A 15746-nucleotide genomic window follows, 5' to 3' on the forward strand; every position below is an offset into this window, starting at 1 on the left:
ATGGGTTTACATATAAAATCTCTGGGGATCTAGGGTGGTCAAGAAGTAACACCAAAAATCACTTGTAATCTAGGGTGGGTAAATGGGTTAATATCTAAAATCCCTGATGGCCTGAGGTGGTTATGAGTTAACGCCTAAAATCCCTGGTGATCTAGGGTTTTTATAGATTAACATCTAAAATCCTTGGAATCTAAGGTAGTTATAGTAATCTAAAATTCCTGACGACCTGGGGTGGTTGTGGGTTAACATGTAAAATCCCTGGTGATCTAGTGGTCAATATAATATGATATAATAAAATGAAAAATGTGAAAACAGTATTTAGTCAACCCCCCAACCCCGCCCCCTAGGAGCAAGAAGAGATTTCTGTGCACCAGATAAAGCTTCCACTTCAAAGTCCATCTGAGGTACTGTTAGAAAGATGAAAAGAATATAATATAAAAGAAGAAACATTTATAAAACATATGTATCTTAGATCCCTATTCAAGAAAAAAAAAAAAAAACAACAGTTGCATAGGATGACTACTATAAATACACATGATCTTATGACTATATAAACAGCTTTTATTGCTTTATGTGCTTTATATACGTTTCCTGCTACTGTTCTTTGTCTGTCTGTCTTACTGTCATTGTTTTCCTATGTAACATGATGCTAAAGTCTGCAAAATGTCAGTGTAAATGTAAAAAAAAAATGTGGAAACTCTTACACTTAAAGGGCTACTCCGGTGGAATTTTTTTTTTATATAAATCAACTGGTGCCAGAAAGTTAAACAGATTTGTATATGACTTCTATTAAAAAAATCTTTACCCTTCCAGTACTTTTTAGCAGCTGTATGCTACAGAGGAAATTATTTTCTTTTTGAATTTCTTTTCTGTCTTGTCCACGGTGCTCTCTGCTGACACCTCTGTCCGTGTCAGGAACTGTCCAGAGCAGCATAGGTTTTCTATGGGGATTTTCTCCTGCTCTGGACAGTTCCTGATACGGGCATCAGGTGTCAGCAGAGAGCACTGTGGACAAGACAAAAAAGAAATTAAAAAAGAAAATAATTTGCTCTGTAGCATACAGCTGCTAAAATGTACTGGAAGGGTAAAGATTTTTTAATAGAAGTCATTTACAAAACTGTTTAACTTTCTGGTACCAGTTGATTTAAAAAAATATATATGTTTTCCGCCGGAGTACCCCTTTAATTCTAACATTATTTTGTATGCATTGACTGTGGGATCCAAATGATCTCTTTTTGATATTTATTGCAATATAATAATGTTTGTAGTGTACTGATCCAAATGACTACATGGTATATGACCACCGATGGGCAGTTTTATATATAAGAATTCTACATAAAAATTGAGTAACTTTACAGATAAATTACATGACTTATCTTGTATAGATCTGTATTATACTCCGGAGCTGCGGTCTAAGTTCTGCTGGTCATCACTGGAAACAGTGGACAATATTGTCACCAGACACACGACTAACATCTAGGCTGTATGGTTTGGTTTTCTAAAGTCTGCAGAATTATGAATGCAGCTCTGAACCGTTATATAGTTTCTACTTTTGGATATACAGAAGATAAGTAACGTAATGTATTTACAATATTGTTCAACTTTTACATAGACATAGACCAGTGTTTCCCAACCAGGGTGCCTCCAGCTGTTGTAAAACTACAACTCCCAGCATGCCCGGACAGCCAAAGGCTGAGCACCAACTTACAGTCTACATCAGTGTTTCCCAACCAGGGAGCCTCCAGCTGTTGTAAAACTACAACTCCCAGCATGCCCAGACAGCCAAAGGCTGAGCACCAACTTACAGTCTACGTCAGTGTTTCCCAATCAGGATTCCTCCAGCTGTTGTAAAACTACAACTCCTAGCATGCCAGGACAGCCAAAGGCTGAGCACCAACTTACAGTCTACGTCAGTGTTTTCCAATCAGGGTGCCTCCAGCTGTTGTAAAACTACAACTCCCAGCATGCCCGGACAGCCAAAGGCTGAACCCCAACTTACAGTCTACGTCAGTGTTTCCCAACCAGGGTGCCTCCAGCTGTTGTAAAACTACAACTCCTAGCATGCCAGGACAGCCAAAGGCTGAGCACCAACTTACAGTCTACGTCAGTGTTTCCCAATCAGGATTCCTCCAGCTGTTGTAAAACTACAACTCCCAGCATGCCCGGACAGCCAAAGGCTGAACCCCAACTTACAGTCTACGTCAGTGTTTCCCAACCAGGGTGCCTCCAGCTGTTGTAAAACTACAACTCCCAGCATGCCCAGACAGCCAAAGGCTGAGCACCAACTTACAGTCTACGTCAGTGTTTCCCAATCAGGATTCCTCCAGCTGTTGTAAAACTACAACTCCCAGCATGCCCGGACAGCCAAAGGCTGTCCTGGCATGTTGGAAGTTGTAGTTTTACAACAGCTGGAGGCACCTTGGTTGTGCAACACTGACGTAGACTGTAAGTTGGTGCTCATATGTCAATGAGTTGTCCCCAACCCAGTCCTCAGGACCCACCAACATTCCATGTTTTTTTAGTTACTCCATTGAACCAGAACAGGAAACATTCAAATCCTGGACTGTGGATGACTTTGAGAGGTTAAAGGGGTACTCCGGTGGAAAACAATTTTTTTTTTTTTTATCAACTGGTGCCAGAAAGTTAAACAGATTTGTAAATTAATTTCTTTATTGGAAAACTTGCATATGAGATTTGTAATTTACTTCTATAAAAAAATTCTTAATCCTTCCAGTACTTATTAGCAGCTGTATACTACAGAGGAAATTCTTTTCTTTTGGGATTTCTTTTCTGTCATGACCACAGTGCTCTCTGCTGACACCTCTGTCCATGTTTAGGAACTGTCCAGAGCAACATATGTTTGCTATGGGGATTTTCTCCTACTCTGGACAGTATCTGACATGGACAGGATGGTGTCAGCAGAGAGCACTGTGGTCGTGACATAAAATAAATCCAAAAAGAAAATAATTTCCTCTGTAGTATACAGCTGCTAATAAGTACTGGAAGGATTAAGATTTTTTGAAATAGAGTAGTACTTTTTAGCAGCTGTATGCTACAGAGGAAGTGGTGTAGTTCTTTCCAGTCTGGCCACAGTGCTCTCTGCTGTCACCTCTGTCCATGTCAGGAACTTGCATAGTAGTAGCAAACCCCCATACCAAACCTCTCTCCAGACAGTTATTGACATGGACAGAGGTGGCACTGTGGTCAGACTGGAAAGAACTACACAACTTTCTTTGTAGCATACAGCAGCTGATAAGTACTGGAAGGATTACATTTTTTTTATATAGAAGTAATTTATAAATCTGTATAACTTTCTGGCACCAGACGATTTGAAAAAAAAAATTCCCACCGGAGTATCCCTTTAAAGACTTCTAGTTTAAAAGGAGTGTGTCATCAGAAACATACCTCTTTTTTTTAAATCTAGCTTTTATGCTAAATATATTTTTTTTAGGAATTTTGGTGATCTGTCTTCAAATATTCAATTTTCCTTTCTATATTTTCAAAATAATCCTGAAATCTTGCAGTTCCCATTCTGCCCACTAGGCCTTCAACTACACTAAGACTTCTTGTTCTGTACAGATCAATTTCCAGCAGGCTCCTCCTTATCAACACAAACAGGAGTAACGTGAAAGGTTAAACTAGTGTACAGATATTAGAGGTACACACAACAGCTGTTGCTCACAGTTCAGCCGTTCCTATCCCTGGGGAATGACCTCTGCAAAGTCACAGAGCATGCCCAAACACCTTTTTATCGATGGGACATCTCCTGCCTATTGTTGGCACTTGGCACCTTTCATATATCTGTATGTGCTGCCATTACATACAAGAAAATGCTCTGTAAACGCCAAGTATCAAAGAGGTGTTCCCAAGACCCTGAAGTACTAAGGGTTAGAGTGTTTCCTCGCTTCCTCTTTCATCGCTGTCATGATTGACAGTCAGCTGGAAGCCAAGTCCTGTTTCCAAAACCTGTGCTGTGCATACAATTTGTGCGCAGGTGCGAGATTTAGAAACAGGGCTCGGCTTCCAGCTAAATGTCAATCAAGCAGGGACAGGAATGGAGGGGGCAGCTAGGCGGCATTCCAGCCCTTAGCACTTCAGGGGCTTGGAAACACCTCTTTGACTCTTTACACGAGAAAATAAAAGCATTTTTCTATGTTTTGGAAACACAGACACAAATATGAAAGATATAAGGCATATTCTTGTCCTAACAGTGTCAACAGTTTGGAATCCATCGTTTAACACAGTTTCCAACCAGGGTGCCCTGTTGTAGTTTTGCAACAGCTGGAGCCACCCTAGTTGGAAAACACTGTGCTACCTCATGGGCCAGATGTTCCTCACCCCGATATAGAGGAACCTGCCGAGTCTTCTTCTTATCTCTCATTTCCGGATTATTGGAATTTTTGGGACCAGATTCCATAATAATGGAATTAATATCCGCTACATATCTTCATCTCGTGTTTCCTCTTTGCACAGACAGAGCACATCCCTCCTTATGATGTAGTGCCTTCTATGAGACCCGTAGTCCTAGTGGGGCCTTCTTTAAAAGGATACGAGGTAAGACCTGATGAATAGATGACAGAGAATATTGTATAATATTATATAATATATATATAGGAATATAACAGTGGTTCTTAACCTGGGTTCGATGAGTCAGTCCCGGGGGTCCGGCGGGGAAGGTCGCAAAAGGACAGGCAAACCAAGCAATCGCCCCAAGCTGGCCCGGGGGCCCCGAGCAGAGCCGGTGTTTTCCCATCCTGTAGCGACGGGGCAATTCCCCCCATCACTATTAACTCCCTGCAGCCCCGCGTTAAGTTTTAAAACGTAGGGCCGCCGGGACATAGCGCATACCGGGACGTCACTGATGTCCCGTGCGTGCGCCCATGAAAACGAAGGCGCCGAGGACCGGAGGATAGAGAAGGAGGAAGACGTGCGCTGGCCAGCTTGGTAAGTGACCAGCGGCACGTCATCTTCGGTGCTCCGACCACCGGTCCCAAGACCTACTGCTATAGCCGGAGCGGTGGTCGGAGCACTGAAGTGGGCAGTACACAGGCATACACTGTATATGGCTGGAGGCTGTATGTCTGTGGGGGAACACTGCCTACATCAGTGGTCTTCAACCTGTGGACCTCCAGATGTTGCAAAACTACAATTCCCAGCATGCCCGAACAGCCAACAGCTGTCCGGGCATGATGGGAGTTGTAGTTTTTCAACATCTGGAGGTCCGCAGATTGAAGACCACTGGCCTACATAATGTGGGGGAACACTGCCTGCCTAATGTGGGGGAACACTGCCTACATAATGTGGAGGAACACTGCCTGCCTAATGTGGGGGAACACTGCCTGCCTAATGTGGGGGAACACTGCCTGCCTAATGTGGGGGAACACTGCCTGTCTAATGTGGGGGAACACTGCCTGCCTAATGTGGGGGAACACTGCCTGCCTAATGTGGGGGAACACTGCCTGTCTAATGTGGGGGAACACTGCCTGCCTAATGTGGGGGAACACTGCCTACATAATGTGGGGGAACACTGCCTGCCTAATGTGGGGGAACACTGCCTGCCTAATGTGGGGGAACACTGCCTGCCTAATGTGGGGAAACACTGCCTACATAATGTAGGGGAACACTGCCTGCCTAATGTGGGGGAACACTGCCTGCCTAATGTGGGGCAACACTGCCTGCCTAATGTGGGGGAACACTGCCTAATGTGGGGGAACACTGCCTGCCTAATATGTGGGAACACTGCCTGCCTAATGTGGGGGAACACTGCCTGCCTAATGTGGGGGAACACTGCCTAATGTGGGGGAACTCTGCCTGCCTAATGTGGGGGAACACTGCTTAATGTGGGGGAACACTGCCTAATGTGGGGCAACACTGCCTGCCTAATGTGGGGGAACACTGCCTGCCTAATGTGGGGGAACACTGCCTAATGTGGGGGAACTCTGCCTGCCTAATGTGGGGGAACACTGCCTGCCTAATGTGGGGGAACACTGCCTAATGTGGGGGAACTCTGCCTGCCTAATGTGGGGGAACACTGACATTGTTGTGAAAATGACATGAGAGCGGCACTTGCCAAGGTAAAGCCGCGCATTTCTGAACTGGTCTCTGAAACACAACAGCAGAAGTCACACTGATTTGTAGTAAATATTCATTATGTTTTTGTGTGAAAATCCTGTTTTCATGGTTTTGTTCTTTGTTCTTAATGGTTTTGATCATTTTGTGCACCTATGTATAAATATATACTTAAATATATACCTCCTATATTTTGAATTCGAAAAAATCCTATTTTATTTTTCCAATTAAGAGGGGTTCGGTGAATGCGCATATGAAACTGGTGGGGTTCAGTACCTCCAACAAGGTTAAGAACCACCGTAATATAATATAGGAATATATAATATAACAATATATAATATAACAACATATAATATAATATAGTAATATCATATTTGTTTTTGTTTTTTTCCACCCACAGGTGACGGATATGATGCAGAAAGCGTTGTTTGACTTTTTAAAACACCGATTTGAAGGACGGTAAGTAACAGATTGTAGGGTAGGTGGGACAAGCATTTTGAACCCATAGTCCCTCCCATTAATGCAGTGTTACCCAACCAGGGAGAATCCAGCTGTTTCAAAACGACATCTCCTAGCATGCTGGAAGTTGTGGTTTTGCAACAGCTGTAGGCACCCTGATTGGAAAACACTGCATTAACCTGTGGACCCCCGCAATTTTTTGTTTTCTTAGCACATGGCAGGTCAACGTTGTAGCCAGTCATGTTAGCCGATCAGTATTGCAAAGACCATCAGAGACCAGAGAATCATCCGCATGCTGGGAGTTGTAGTTTTGCAAAAGCTGATGGCATCCTGGTTAGGAAACACTACCTCAGGGGACTTATATGGGCCAAATGTTCCTCACCCCCGATATAGAGGAACCTGCTGAGCCTTCTTCTGGCATTTCTGGACTATTTAAAGGGGTACTCCGGTGGAAAACTATTTTTTTCAAATCACCTGGTGTTAAACAGATTTGTAAATTACTTCTGTATAAAAATCTTAATTCTACCTGTACTTATCAGCTGCTGTATGCTCCAGTGGAAGTTGTGTAGTTCTTTTCTGTTTGACCACAGTGCTCTCTGCTGACACCTCTGTCCATGTCAGGAACTGTCCAGAGCAGGATAAAATCCCAATAGCAAACCTCTCCTGCTCCGGACAGTTCTTGCCATGGACAGAGGTGTCAGCAGAGAGCACTGTGGTCAGAAAGAAAAGAACTACACAACTTCCTCTGGAGCATACAGCAGCTGATAAGTACAGGTAGAATTAAGATTTTAAATAGAAGTAATTTACAAATCTGTTTAACTTTCTGAAAAAAAAAATAGTTTTTCACTAGAGTACCCCTTTAACTGTGTTGATCTACATGAGTAGTGTGCATCTATTTGTTACTGTAACCTATGTGCACCAGGCTACAAAAAGACACAACTTTTGTTATAGTTTTATTTTGTTGTTTGTTTGTTTTTTTTGCCTGAAAAAAAGGGCCACAAAAACTTGATTCCATTATGCAGTTTTTGCCTCTTTTTTATTTTAGTTATTTATTTATTTAAATAGTGTGTATTAGTATAGCTGTTTTTGGTTGTTGTTGTTGTTGTTTTTTGTTATTTAAATTTGGCTTGTTATACGCTTTTTTCTCTGACCTTTCCCAGCATTCCATGAGACCAGGGACAGTGTGTAATAAGTCACATGGTCTCATGGGTGAACATAGGCTTAAATAAAGCCAAAACACATGCTGGGCGCACACCAGAATCATATACTTGAAGTTCTTTATTATGCAAACAATACAATATACAGCACCAAATACTTACAAACACTTAAAACAGGGGAGGGCCAAAGCCCAAATCCACCCTAAAGCCACAGAGGGAACCGCCAATCCATTAGGAGATCCCCTCAGGGACACCCTGTTACTCCTGTATCACCCCAAATAATGCAATCTCCCTACACAGATGAGCCCCTATACTCAATGTTACACAATATTACACAAGTATTAAATAGTAGCTTCCCAAATACCAAAAAAATTATTGTACAAAATGTATAGTTATAAAAATATATAAAAAATAGGTCAGTACTTGATAACACAAGTATTGACCCAAAGTATCAAGAAAAGGGGTATGTAAGTGCCTAGCAAGGAGAGATATATAGAGAATACATCACAATAACACAGATGGAGCAGATGTCCCCCCAAAACAGGTCCCCACGTGTTCCATCACTCTTTGGTGACTTCCTCAGGTGCGTGGAGACCTGTTTTGGGGGGACATCTGCTCCATCTGTGTTATTGTGATGTATTCTCTATATATCTCTCCTTGCTAGGCACTTACAGTGGGGATAAAAAGTATACATTCTTATAATATTTCAACAAAAGTTAGATTTTATTTCCATCATTTACACTTTCAAAATAACAGAAAACTAAAAAATGGCGTCTGCTAAAGTTTGGGGACCCTGCAGAGTTAATATCTTGTACTGCCCCCTTTGGCAAGTATCACAGCTTGTAAACGCTTTTTGTAGCCAGCCAAGAGTCCTTCAATTCTTGTTTGAGGTATCTTTGCCCATTCTTCCTTACAAAAGTCTTCCAGTTCTTTGAGATTTCTGGGCTGTCTCTCACGCACTGATCTTTTAAGGTCTATCCATAGATTTTCAATTATGTTGAGGTCAGGAGATTGTGAAGGCCATGGCAAAACCTTCAGTTTCGATTTGGAATTGGATTTCGAGGTGAGTTTAGGATCATTATCCATTTGTAGAAGCCATCCTCTCTTTAACTTCAGCTTTTTCACAGATGGCATCAAGTTAGCATACAAAATTTGCTGAAATTTTATTGAATACATTTTTCCTTTTACTTGCGAGATGTTCCCTGTTCCACTGGCTGCAATACAACGCAGAGATGATGATTGATCCACCCCTATGCTTAACAGTTGGACAGAGGTTCTTTTCATTAAATTCTGTTCCCCTTCTTCTCCAAACGTACCTTTGCTCATTCCAGCCAAAAAATTAATTTTTTACCTTATCGGTCCACAGAACTTGTTTCCAAAATGCATCAGGCTTGTCTATATGTTCATTTGCAAAGTTCAAATGCTGATTTTTGTGGTGAGGCTGTAGAAGAGGTTTTCTTCTGATGACTCTTCCATGAAGACCATATTTGTACAAGTATCTCTTTATAGTGGAATAGTGTTCCACAACTCCAGTGTCTGCCAGATCTTTCTGGAGGGATTGTGCAGTCAAACGTGGGTTTTGAATAGTTTTTCTCACAATCCTGCGAGCTGTTCTGTCTGATATTTTTCTTGGTCTTCCAGGTCTTGCTTTAACTTCCACTGTTCCTGATGACTGCCATTTCTTAATTACATTCTGAACAGAGGATATTGACATCTGAAAACGTTTTGCTATATTCTTATAGCCTTCTCCAGCTTTGTGGGCGTCAACTATTTTCAGTTTCAGATTTCTAGACAACTGCTTAGAAGAACCCATGGTGCTGATTGTTGGGGCAAGGTCAGATGAGTCTGGGCATTTAAAACCTTTGAGATTGACATCACCTGGTCTTCCCAGATGATGATTGAGAACAATTCATGACATTGGCAGGTCTCAGCTTTGCAAAGGGGGCAGTGCATGTTATAAATTCTGCAGGGTGCCCAAACTTTTGCAGATGCCATTTTTTTGTTTTCTGTAATTTTGAAAGTGTAAATGATGGAAATAAAATCTAACTTTTGTTGACATATTATAAGAATGTCTAATCTGTAATTTGATGCCTTTTGGAGATTTTTCCATCTTTACTTGGCTTCTTTATGCACAGTAATACAAATTTTTACCTGGGGTGCCCAAACTTTTGATCCCCACTGTACATACCCTTTTCTTGATATTTTGGGTCAATACTTGTGTTATCAAGTACTGACCTATTTTTTATATATTTTTATAACTATGCATTTTGTACAATTATTTTTTTAGTATTTGGGCAGCTACTATTTAATACTTGTGTAATATTGCGTAACATTGAGTATAGGGGCTCATCTGTGTAGGGAGATTGCATTATTTGGGGTGATACAGGAGTAACAGGGTGTCCCTGTGGGATCTCCTAGTGGATTGGCGGTTCCCTCCGTGGCTTTAGGGGAAGATATGGGCTTTGGCCCTCCATTGTTTTAAGTGTTTGTAAGTATTTGGTGCTGTATATTGTATTGTTTGCATAATAAAGAACTTCAAGTATATGATTCTGGTGTGCGCCCAGCATGTGTTTTGGCTTTATTTAAGCCTATGTTCAGTTTGTGTAATTTAAACATTGGTAGCACCCAAGTATAAATTTTAGGTTGAGCCTACTGATCTATGTGTAACATGGTCTCCAGAGGGGCGTGGCTATGCTGCAGTGGGTGGGGGGATAGCATTACTTCAGTAAGTCCTTTCCACTCTACTCTCTACTGCAGCATAGCCACAACCCCTGGAGACCATGACATAAATTGTCTTTAAGAAATAATACACTTTTTCCCGCTCCATCAGGCAGTTGCCTATAGACATCAGTGCAATTTACATTGTTGCTTTTTGAGTAGAATTTTTAGAATAATTTATTTATTTATTTCTAAGTGGAAAAAATGTAAAAGAATTCCTGTATGAGTCAGGCCTTACGCTTCACAGCCTGAGCACGAGCAGTTCATGCGGGTCTACTTTCTGTGTCCATTAACATTCACATAGAATTTGGAATAGCGATCATACTTTCAGCCCATGCTGTACGGACCTGGACAATGTCATGTAGAGAATACTTGCTGGACTGCCAGGAAGGGAAACCGTCTTCCTTAAAGTATATGTAGCTACCTGATGCCTATGTATGCATTTATTCACAAAGAATCACATGAAAAACACAGGATGAAAAAACGCTAAGACTAAAACCCACCATATAAAATAAAAAAAGCTGCATCTTGGGAGTGCAAAATGACAGGGCAGTTTTTGTGGCATTTTCCGGGGTGTGCTATAGAGATATTTAGGAGCAGGATAGGTAAAAGAGGACAGGGACTGTCCAAATCCATAGGGAAGGTAAAAGAGGACAGGGACTGTGCAGATCTATAGGGAAGGTAAAAGAGGACAGGGACTGTGCAGATCTATAGGGAAGGTAATAGAGGACAGAGACTGTGCAGATCTATAGGGAAGGTAAAAGAGGACAGAGACTGTGCAGATCTATAGGGAAGGTAAAAGAGGACAGAGACTGTGCAGATCTATAGGGAAGGTACAAGAGGACAGAGACTGTGCAGATCTATAGGGAAGGTAAAAGAGGAGAGGGACTGTGCAGATCTATAGGGAAGGTAAAAGAGGACAGAGACTGTGCAGATCTATAGGGAAGGTAAAAGAGGACAGAGACTGTGCAGATCTATAGGGAAGGTAAAAGAGGACAGAGACTGTGCAGATCTATAGGGAAGGTAAAAGAGGAGAGGGACTGTACAGATCTATAGGGAAGGTAAAAGAGGACAGGGACTGTACAGATCTATAGGGAAGGTAAAAGAGGACAGAGACTGTGCAGATGTATAGGGAAGGTAATAGAGGACAGAGACTGTGCAGATCTATAGGGAAGGTAAAAGAGGAGAGAGACTGTGCAGATCTATAGAGAAGGTAAAAGAGGACAGAGACTGTGCAGATCTACAGGGAAGGTAAAAGAGGACAGAGACTGTACATATCTATAGGGAAGGTAAAAGAGGACAGAGACTGTGCAGATCTATAGGGAAGGTAAAAGAGGACAGAGACTGCGCAGATCTATAGGGAAGGTAAAAGAGGACAGAGACTGTGCAGATCTATAGGGAAGGTAAAAGAGGAGAGGGACTGTGCAGATCTATAGGGAAGGTAAAAGAGGACAGAGACTGCGCAGATCTAAAGGGAAGGTAAAAGAGGAGAGAGACTGTGCAGATCTATAGAGAAGGTAAAAGAGGACAGAGACTGTGCAGATCTACAGGGAAGGTAAAAGAGGACAGAGACTGTGCAGATCTATAGGGAAGGTAAAAGAGGACAGACTGTGCGGATCTATAGGGAAGGTAAAAGAGGACAGAGACTGTGCAGATCTATAGGGAAGGTAAAAGAGGACAGGGACTGTGCAGATCTATAGGGAAGGTAAATGAGGACAGAGACTGTGCAGATCTATAGGGAAGGTAAAAGAGGACAGAGACTGTGCAGATCTATAGGGAAGGTAAAAGAGGACAGAGACTGCGCAGATCTATATGGATGGTAAAAGAGGACAGAGACTGTGCAGATCTATAGGGAAGGTAAAAGAGGACAGAGACTGTGCAGATCTATAGGGAAGGTAAAAGAGGACAGAGACTGCGCAGATCTATATGGATGGTAAAAGAGGACAGAGACTGTGTAGATCTATAGGGACTGACAATAGGTGACCTTCAGTTTATTTATGTTTCTAACTGTTCGCTGGATATAATAAAAACACTGACCACTTTTAGCTTTTGCTGGACAACTGGGGGTCGGCCACAGCGTTTATTTAATAACCATTAAAATAAACCATTTATATCCGAACTTCTGATTGAACACTCTCAGAGGTAAGCGGTCAGCCGGCCGCCCTCTTCGACAGGCATCACACTCTACTCTCCAGGAAAATCTCCTCCAAATTTCTCCTCCGCCACGCTGTGACAGGGCAGTTTTTGTGGCATTTTCCGGGGTGTGCTATAGAGATATTTAGGAGCAGGATAGGTAAAAGAGGACAGGGACTGTCCAAATCCATAGGGAAGGTAAAAGAAGACAGGGACTGTGCAGATCTATAGGGAAGGTAAAAGAGGACAAAGACTGTGCAGATCTATAGGGAAGGTAAAAGAGGACAGAGACTGTGCAGATCTATAGGGAAGGTAAAGGAGGACAGAGACTGTGCTGATCTATAGGGAAGGTAAAAGAGGACAGAGACTGTGCAGATCTATAGGGAAGGTAAAAGAGGACAGAGACTGTGCAGATCTATAGGGAAGGTAAGGAGGAGAGGGACTGTGCAGATCTATAGGGAAGGTAAAAGAGGACAGAGACTGTGCAGATCTATAGGGAAGGTAAAAGAGGACAGGGACTGTACAGATCTATAGGGAAGGTAAAAGAGGACAGAGACTGTGCAGATCTATAGGGAAGGTAAAAGAGGACAGAGACTGTGCAGATCTATAGGGAAGGTAAAGAGGAGAGAGACTGTGCAGATCTATAGGGAAGGTAAAAGAGGACAGGGACTGTGCAGATCTATAGGGAAGGTAAAGAGGAGAGGGACTGTGCAGATCTATAGGGAAGGTAAAAGAGGACAGAGACTGTACATATCTATAGGGAAGGTAAAAGAGGACAGGGACTGTGCAGATCTATAGGGAAGGTAAAAGAGGACAGACTGTGCGGATCTATAGGGAAGGCAAAAGAGGACAGAGACTGTACATATCTATAGGGAAGGTAAAAGAGGACAGAGACTGTGCAGATCTATAGGGAAGGTAAAAGAGGACAGAAACTGTACAGATCTATAGGGAAGGTAAAAGAGGACAGAGACTGTGCAGATCTATAGGGAAGGTAAAAGAGGACAGAGACTGTGCAGATCTATAGGGAAGGTAAAGAGGAGAGGGACTGTGCAGATCTATAGGGAAGGTAAAAGAGGACAGGGACTGTGCAGATCTATAGGGAAGGTAAAGAGGAGAGGGACTGTGCAGATCTATAGGGAAGGTAAAAGAGGACAGAGACTGTGCAGATCTATAGGGAAGGTAAAGAGGACAGGGACTGTGCAGATCTATAGGGAAGGTAAAAGAGGACAGGGACTGTGCAGATCTACAGGGAAGGTAAAAGAGGACAGAGACTGTACATATCTATAGGGAAGGTAAAAGAGGACAGGGACTGTGCAGATCTATAGGGAAGGTAAAAGAGGACAGAGACTGTGCAGATCTATAGGGAAGGTAAAGAGGACAGGGACTGTGCAGATCTATAGGGAAGGTAAAAGAGGACAGGGACTGTGCAGATCTATAGGGAAGGTAAAAGAGGACAGAGACTGTGCAGATCTATAGGGAAGGTAAAAGAGGACAGAGACTGTGCGGATCTATAGGGAAGGTAAAGAGGAGAGGGACTGTGCAGATCTATAGGGAAGGTAAAGAGGACAGAGACTGTGCAGATCTATAGGGAAGGTAAAAGAGGACAGAGACTGTGCAGATCTATAGGGAAGGTAAAAGAGGACAGAGAATGTACAGATCTATAGGGAAGGTAAAAGAGGACAGAGACTGTGCAGATCTATAGGGAAGGTAAAAGAGGACAGAGACTGTGCAGATCTATAGGGAAGGTAAAGAGGAGAGGGACTGTGCAGATCTATAGGGAAGGTAAAAGAGGACAGGGACTGTGCAGATCTATAGGGAAGGTAAAGAGGAGAGGGACTGTGCAGATCTATAGGGAAGGTAAAAGAGGACAGAGACTGTGCAGATCTATAGGGAAGGTAAAGAGGACAGGGACTGTGCAGATCTATAGGGAAGGTAAAAGAGGACAGGGACTGTGCGGATCTACAGGGAAGGTAAAAGAGGACAGAGACTGCACATATCTATAGGGAAGGTAAAAGAGGACAGGGACTGTGCAGATCTATAGGGAAGGTAAAAGAGGACAGACTGTGCGGATCTATAGGGAAGGTAAAGAGGAGAGGGACTGTGCAGATCTATAGGGAAGGTAAAGAGGACAGAGACTGTGCAGATCTATAGGGAAGGTAAAAGAGGACAGAGACTGTGCAGATCTATAGGGAGGGTAAAAGAGGACAGAGACTGTGCAGATCTATAGGGAAGGTAAAAGAAGACAGAGACTGTGCAGATCTATAGGGAAGGTAAAGGAGGACAGAGACTGTGCAGATCTATAGGGAAGGTAAAAGAGGACAGAGACTGTGCAGATCTATAGGGAAGGTAAAGAGGAGAGGGACTGTGCAGATCTATAGGGAAGGTAAAAGAGGACAGAGACTGTGCAGATCTATAGGGAAGGTAAAGGAGGACAGAGACTGTGCAGATCTATAGGGAAGGTAAAAGAAGACAGAGACTGTGCAGATCTATAGGGAAGGTAAAGGAGGACAGAGACTGTGCAGATCTATAGGGAAGGTAAAAGAGGACAGAGACTGTGCAGATCTACAGGGAAGGTAAAAGAGGACAGAGACTGTGCAGATCTACAGGGAAGGTAAAAGAGGACAGAGACTGTGCAGATCTATAGGGAAGGTAAAAGAGGACAGAGACTGTGCAGATCTATAGGGAAGGTAAAAGAAGACAGGGACTGTGCAGATCTATAGGGAAGGTAAAAGAGGACAGAGACTGTGCAGATCTATAGGGAAGGTAAAAGAGGACAGAGACTGTGCAGATCTATAGGGAAGGTAAAAGAGGACAGAGACTGTGCAGATCTATAGGGAAGGTAAAAGAGGACAGAGACTGTGCAGATCTACAGGGAAGGTAAAAGAGGACAGAGACTGTGCAGATCTACAGGGAAGGTAAAAGAGGACAGAGACTGTGCAGATCTATAGGGAAGGTAAAAGAGGACAGAGACTGTGCAGATCTATAGGGAAGGTAAAAGAAGACAGGGACTGTGCAGATCTATAGGGAAGGTAAAAGAGGACAGAGACTGTGCAGATCTATAGGGAAGGTAAAGGAGGACAGAGACTGTGCAGATCTATAGGGAAGGTAAAAGAGGACAGAGACTGTGCAGATCTATAGGGATGATAAAATAGGACAGAGACTTTGCGGATCTATAAAGCATGGGTGACTGTGTGACTACAGGATAACACC

The 15746-nt window shown here is 42.8% G+C and overlaps 1 protein-coding gene across 9 annotated transcripts in view; it reads left to right on the forward strand.

Annotated features, from left to right (window-relative positions):
* Positions 1-15746, forward strand: part of CACNB2 (calcium voltage-gated channel auxiliary subunit beta 2) — a 324896-nt gene that overhangs the window by 282574 nt on the left and 26576 nt on the right. For all 9 annotated transcript variants that reach the window (XM_056519211.1, XM_056519216.1, XM_056519212.1 and 6 more), the window contains 2 exons: positions 4474-4554; positions 6470-6528. In XM_056519211.1, coding sequence (XP_056375186.1) covers positions 4474-4554; positions 6470-6528 — 140 coding nt within the window. The remainder of the gene's footprint in view (positions 1-4473; positions 4555-6469; positions 6529-15746) is intronic.

The sequence above is a fragment of the Hyla sarda genome, chromosome 5 (assembly GCF_029499605.1).
Source record: "Hyla sarda isolate aHylSar1 chromosome 5, aHylSar1.hap1, whole genome shotgun sequence".
NCBI lineage: Eukaryota > Metazoa > Chordata > Amphibia > Anura > Hylidae > Hyla > Hyla sarda.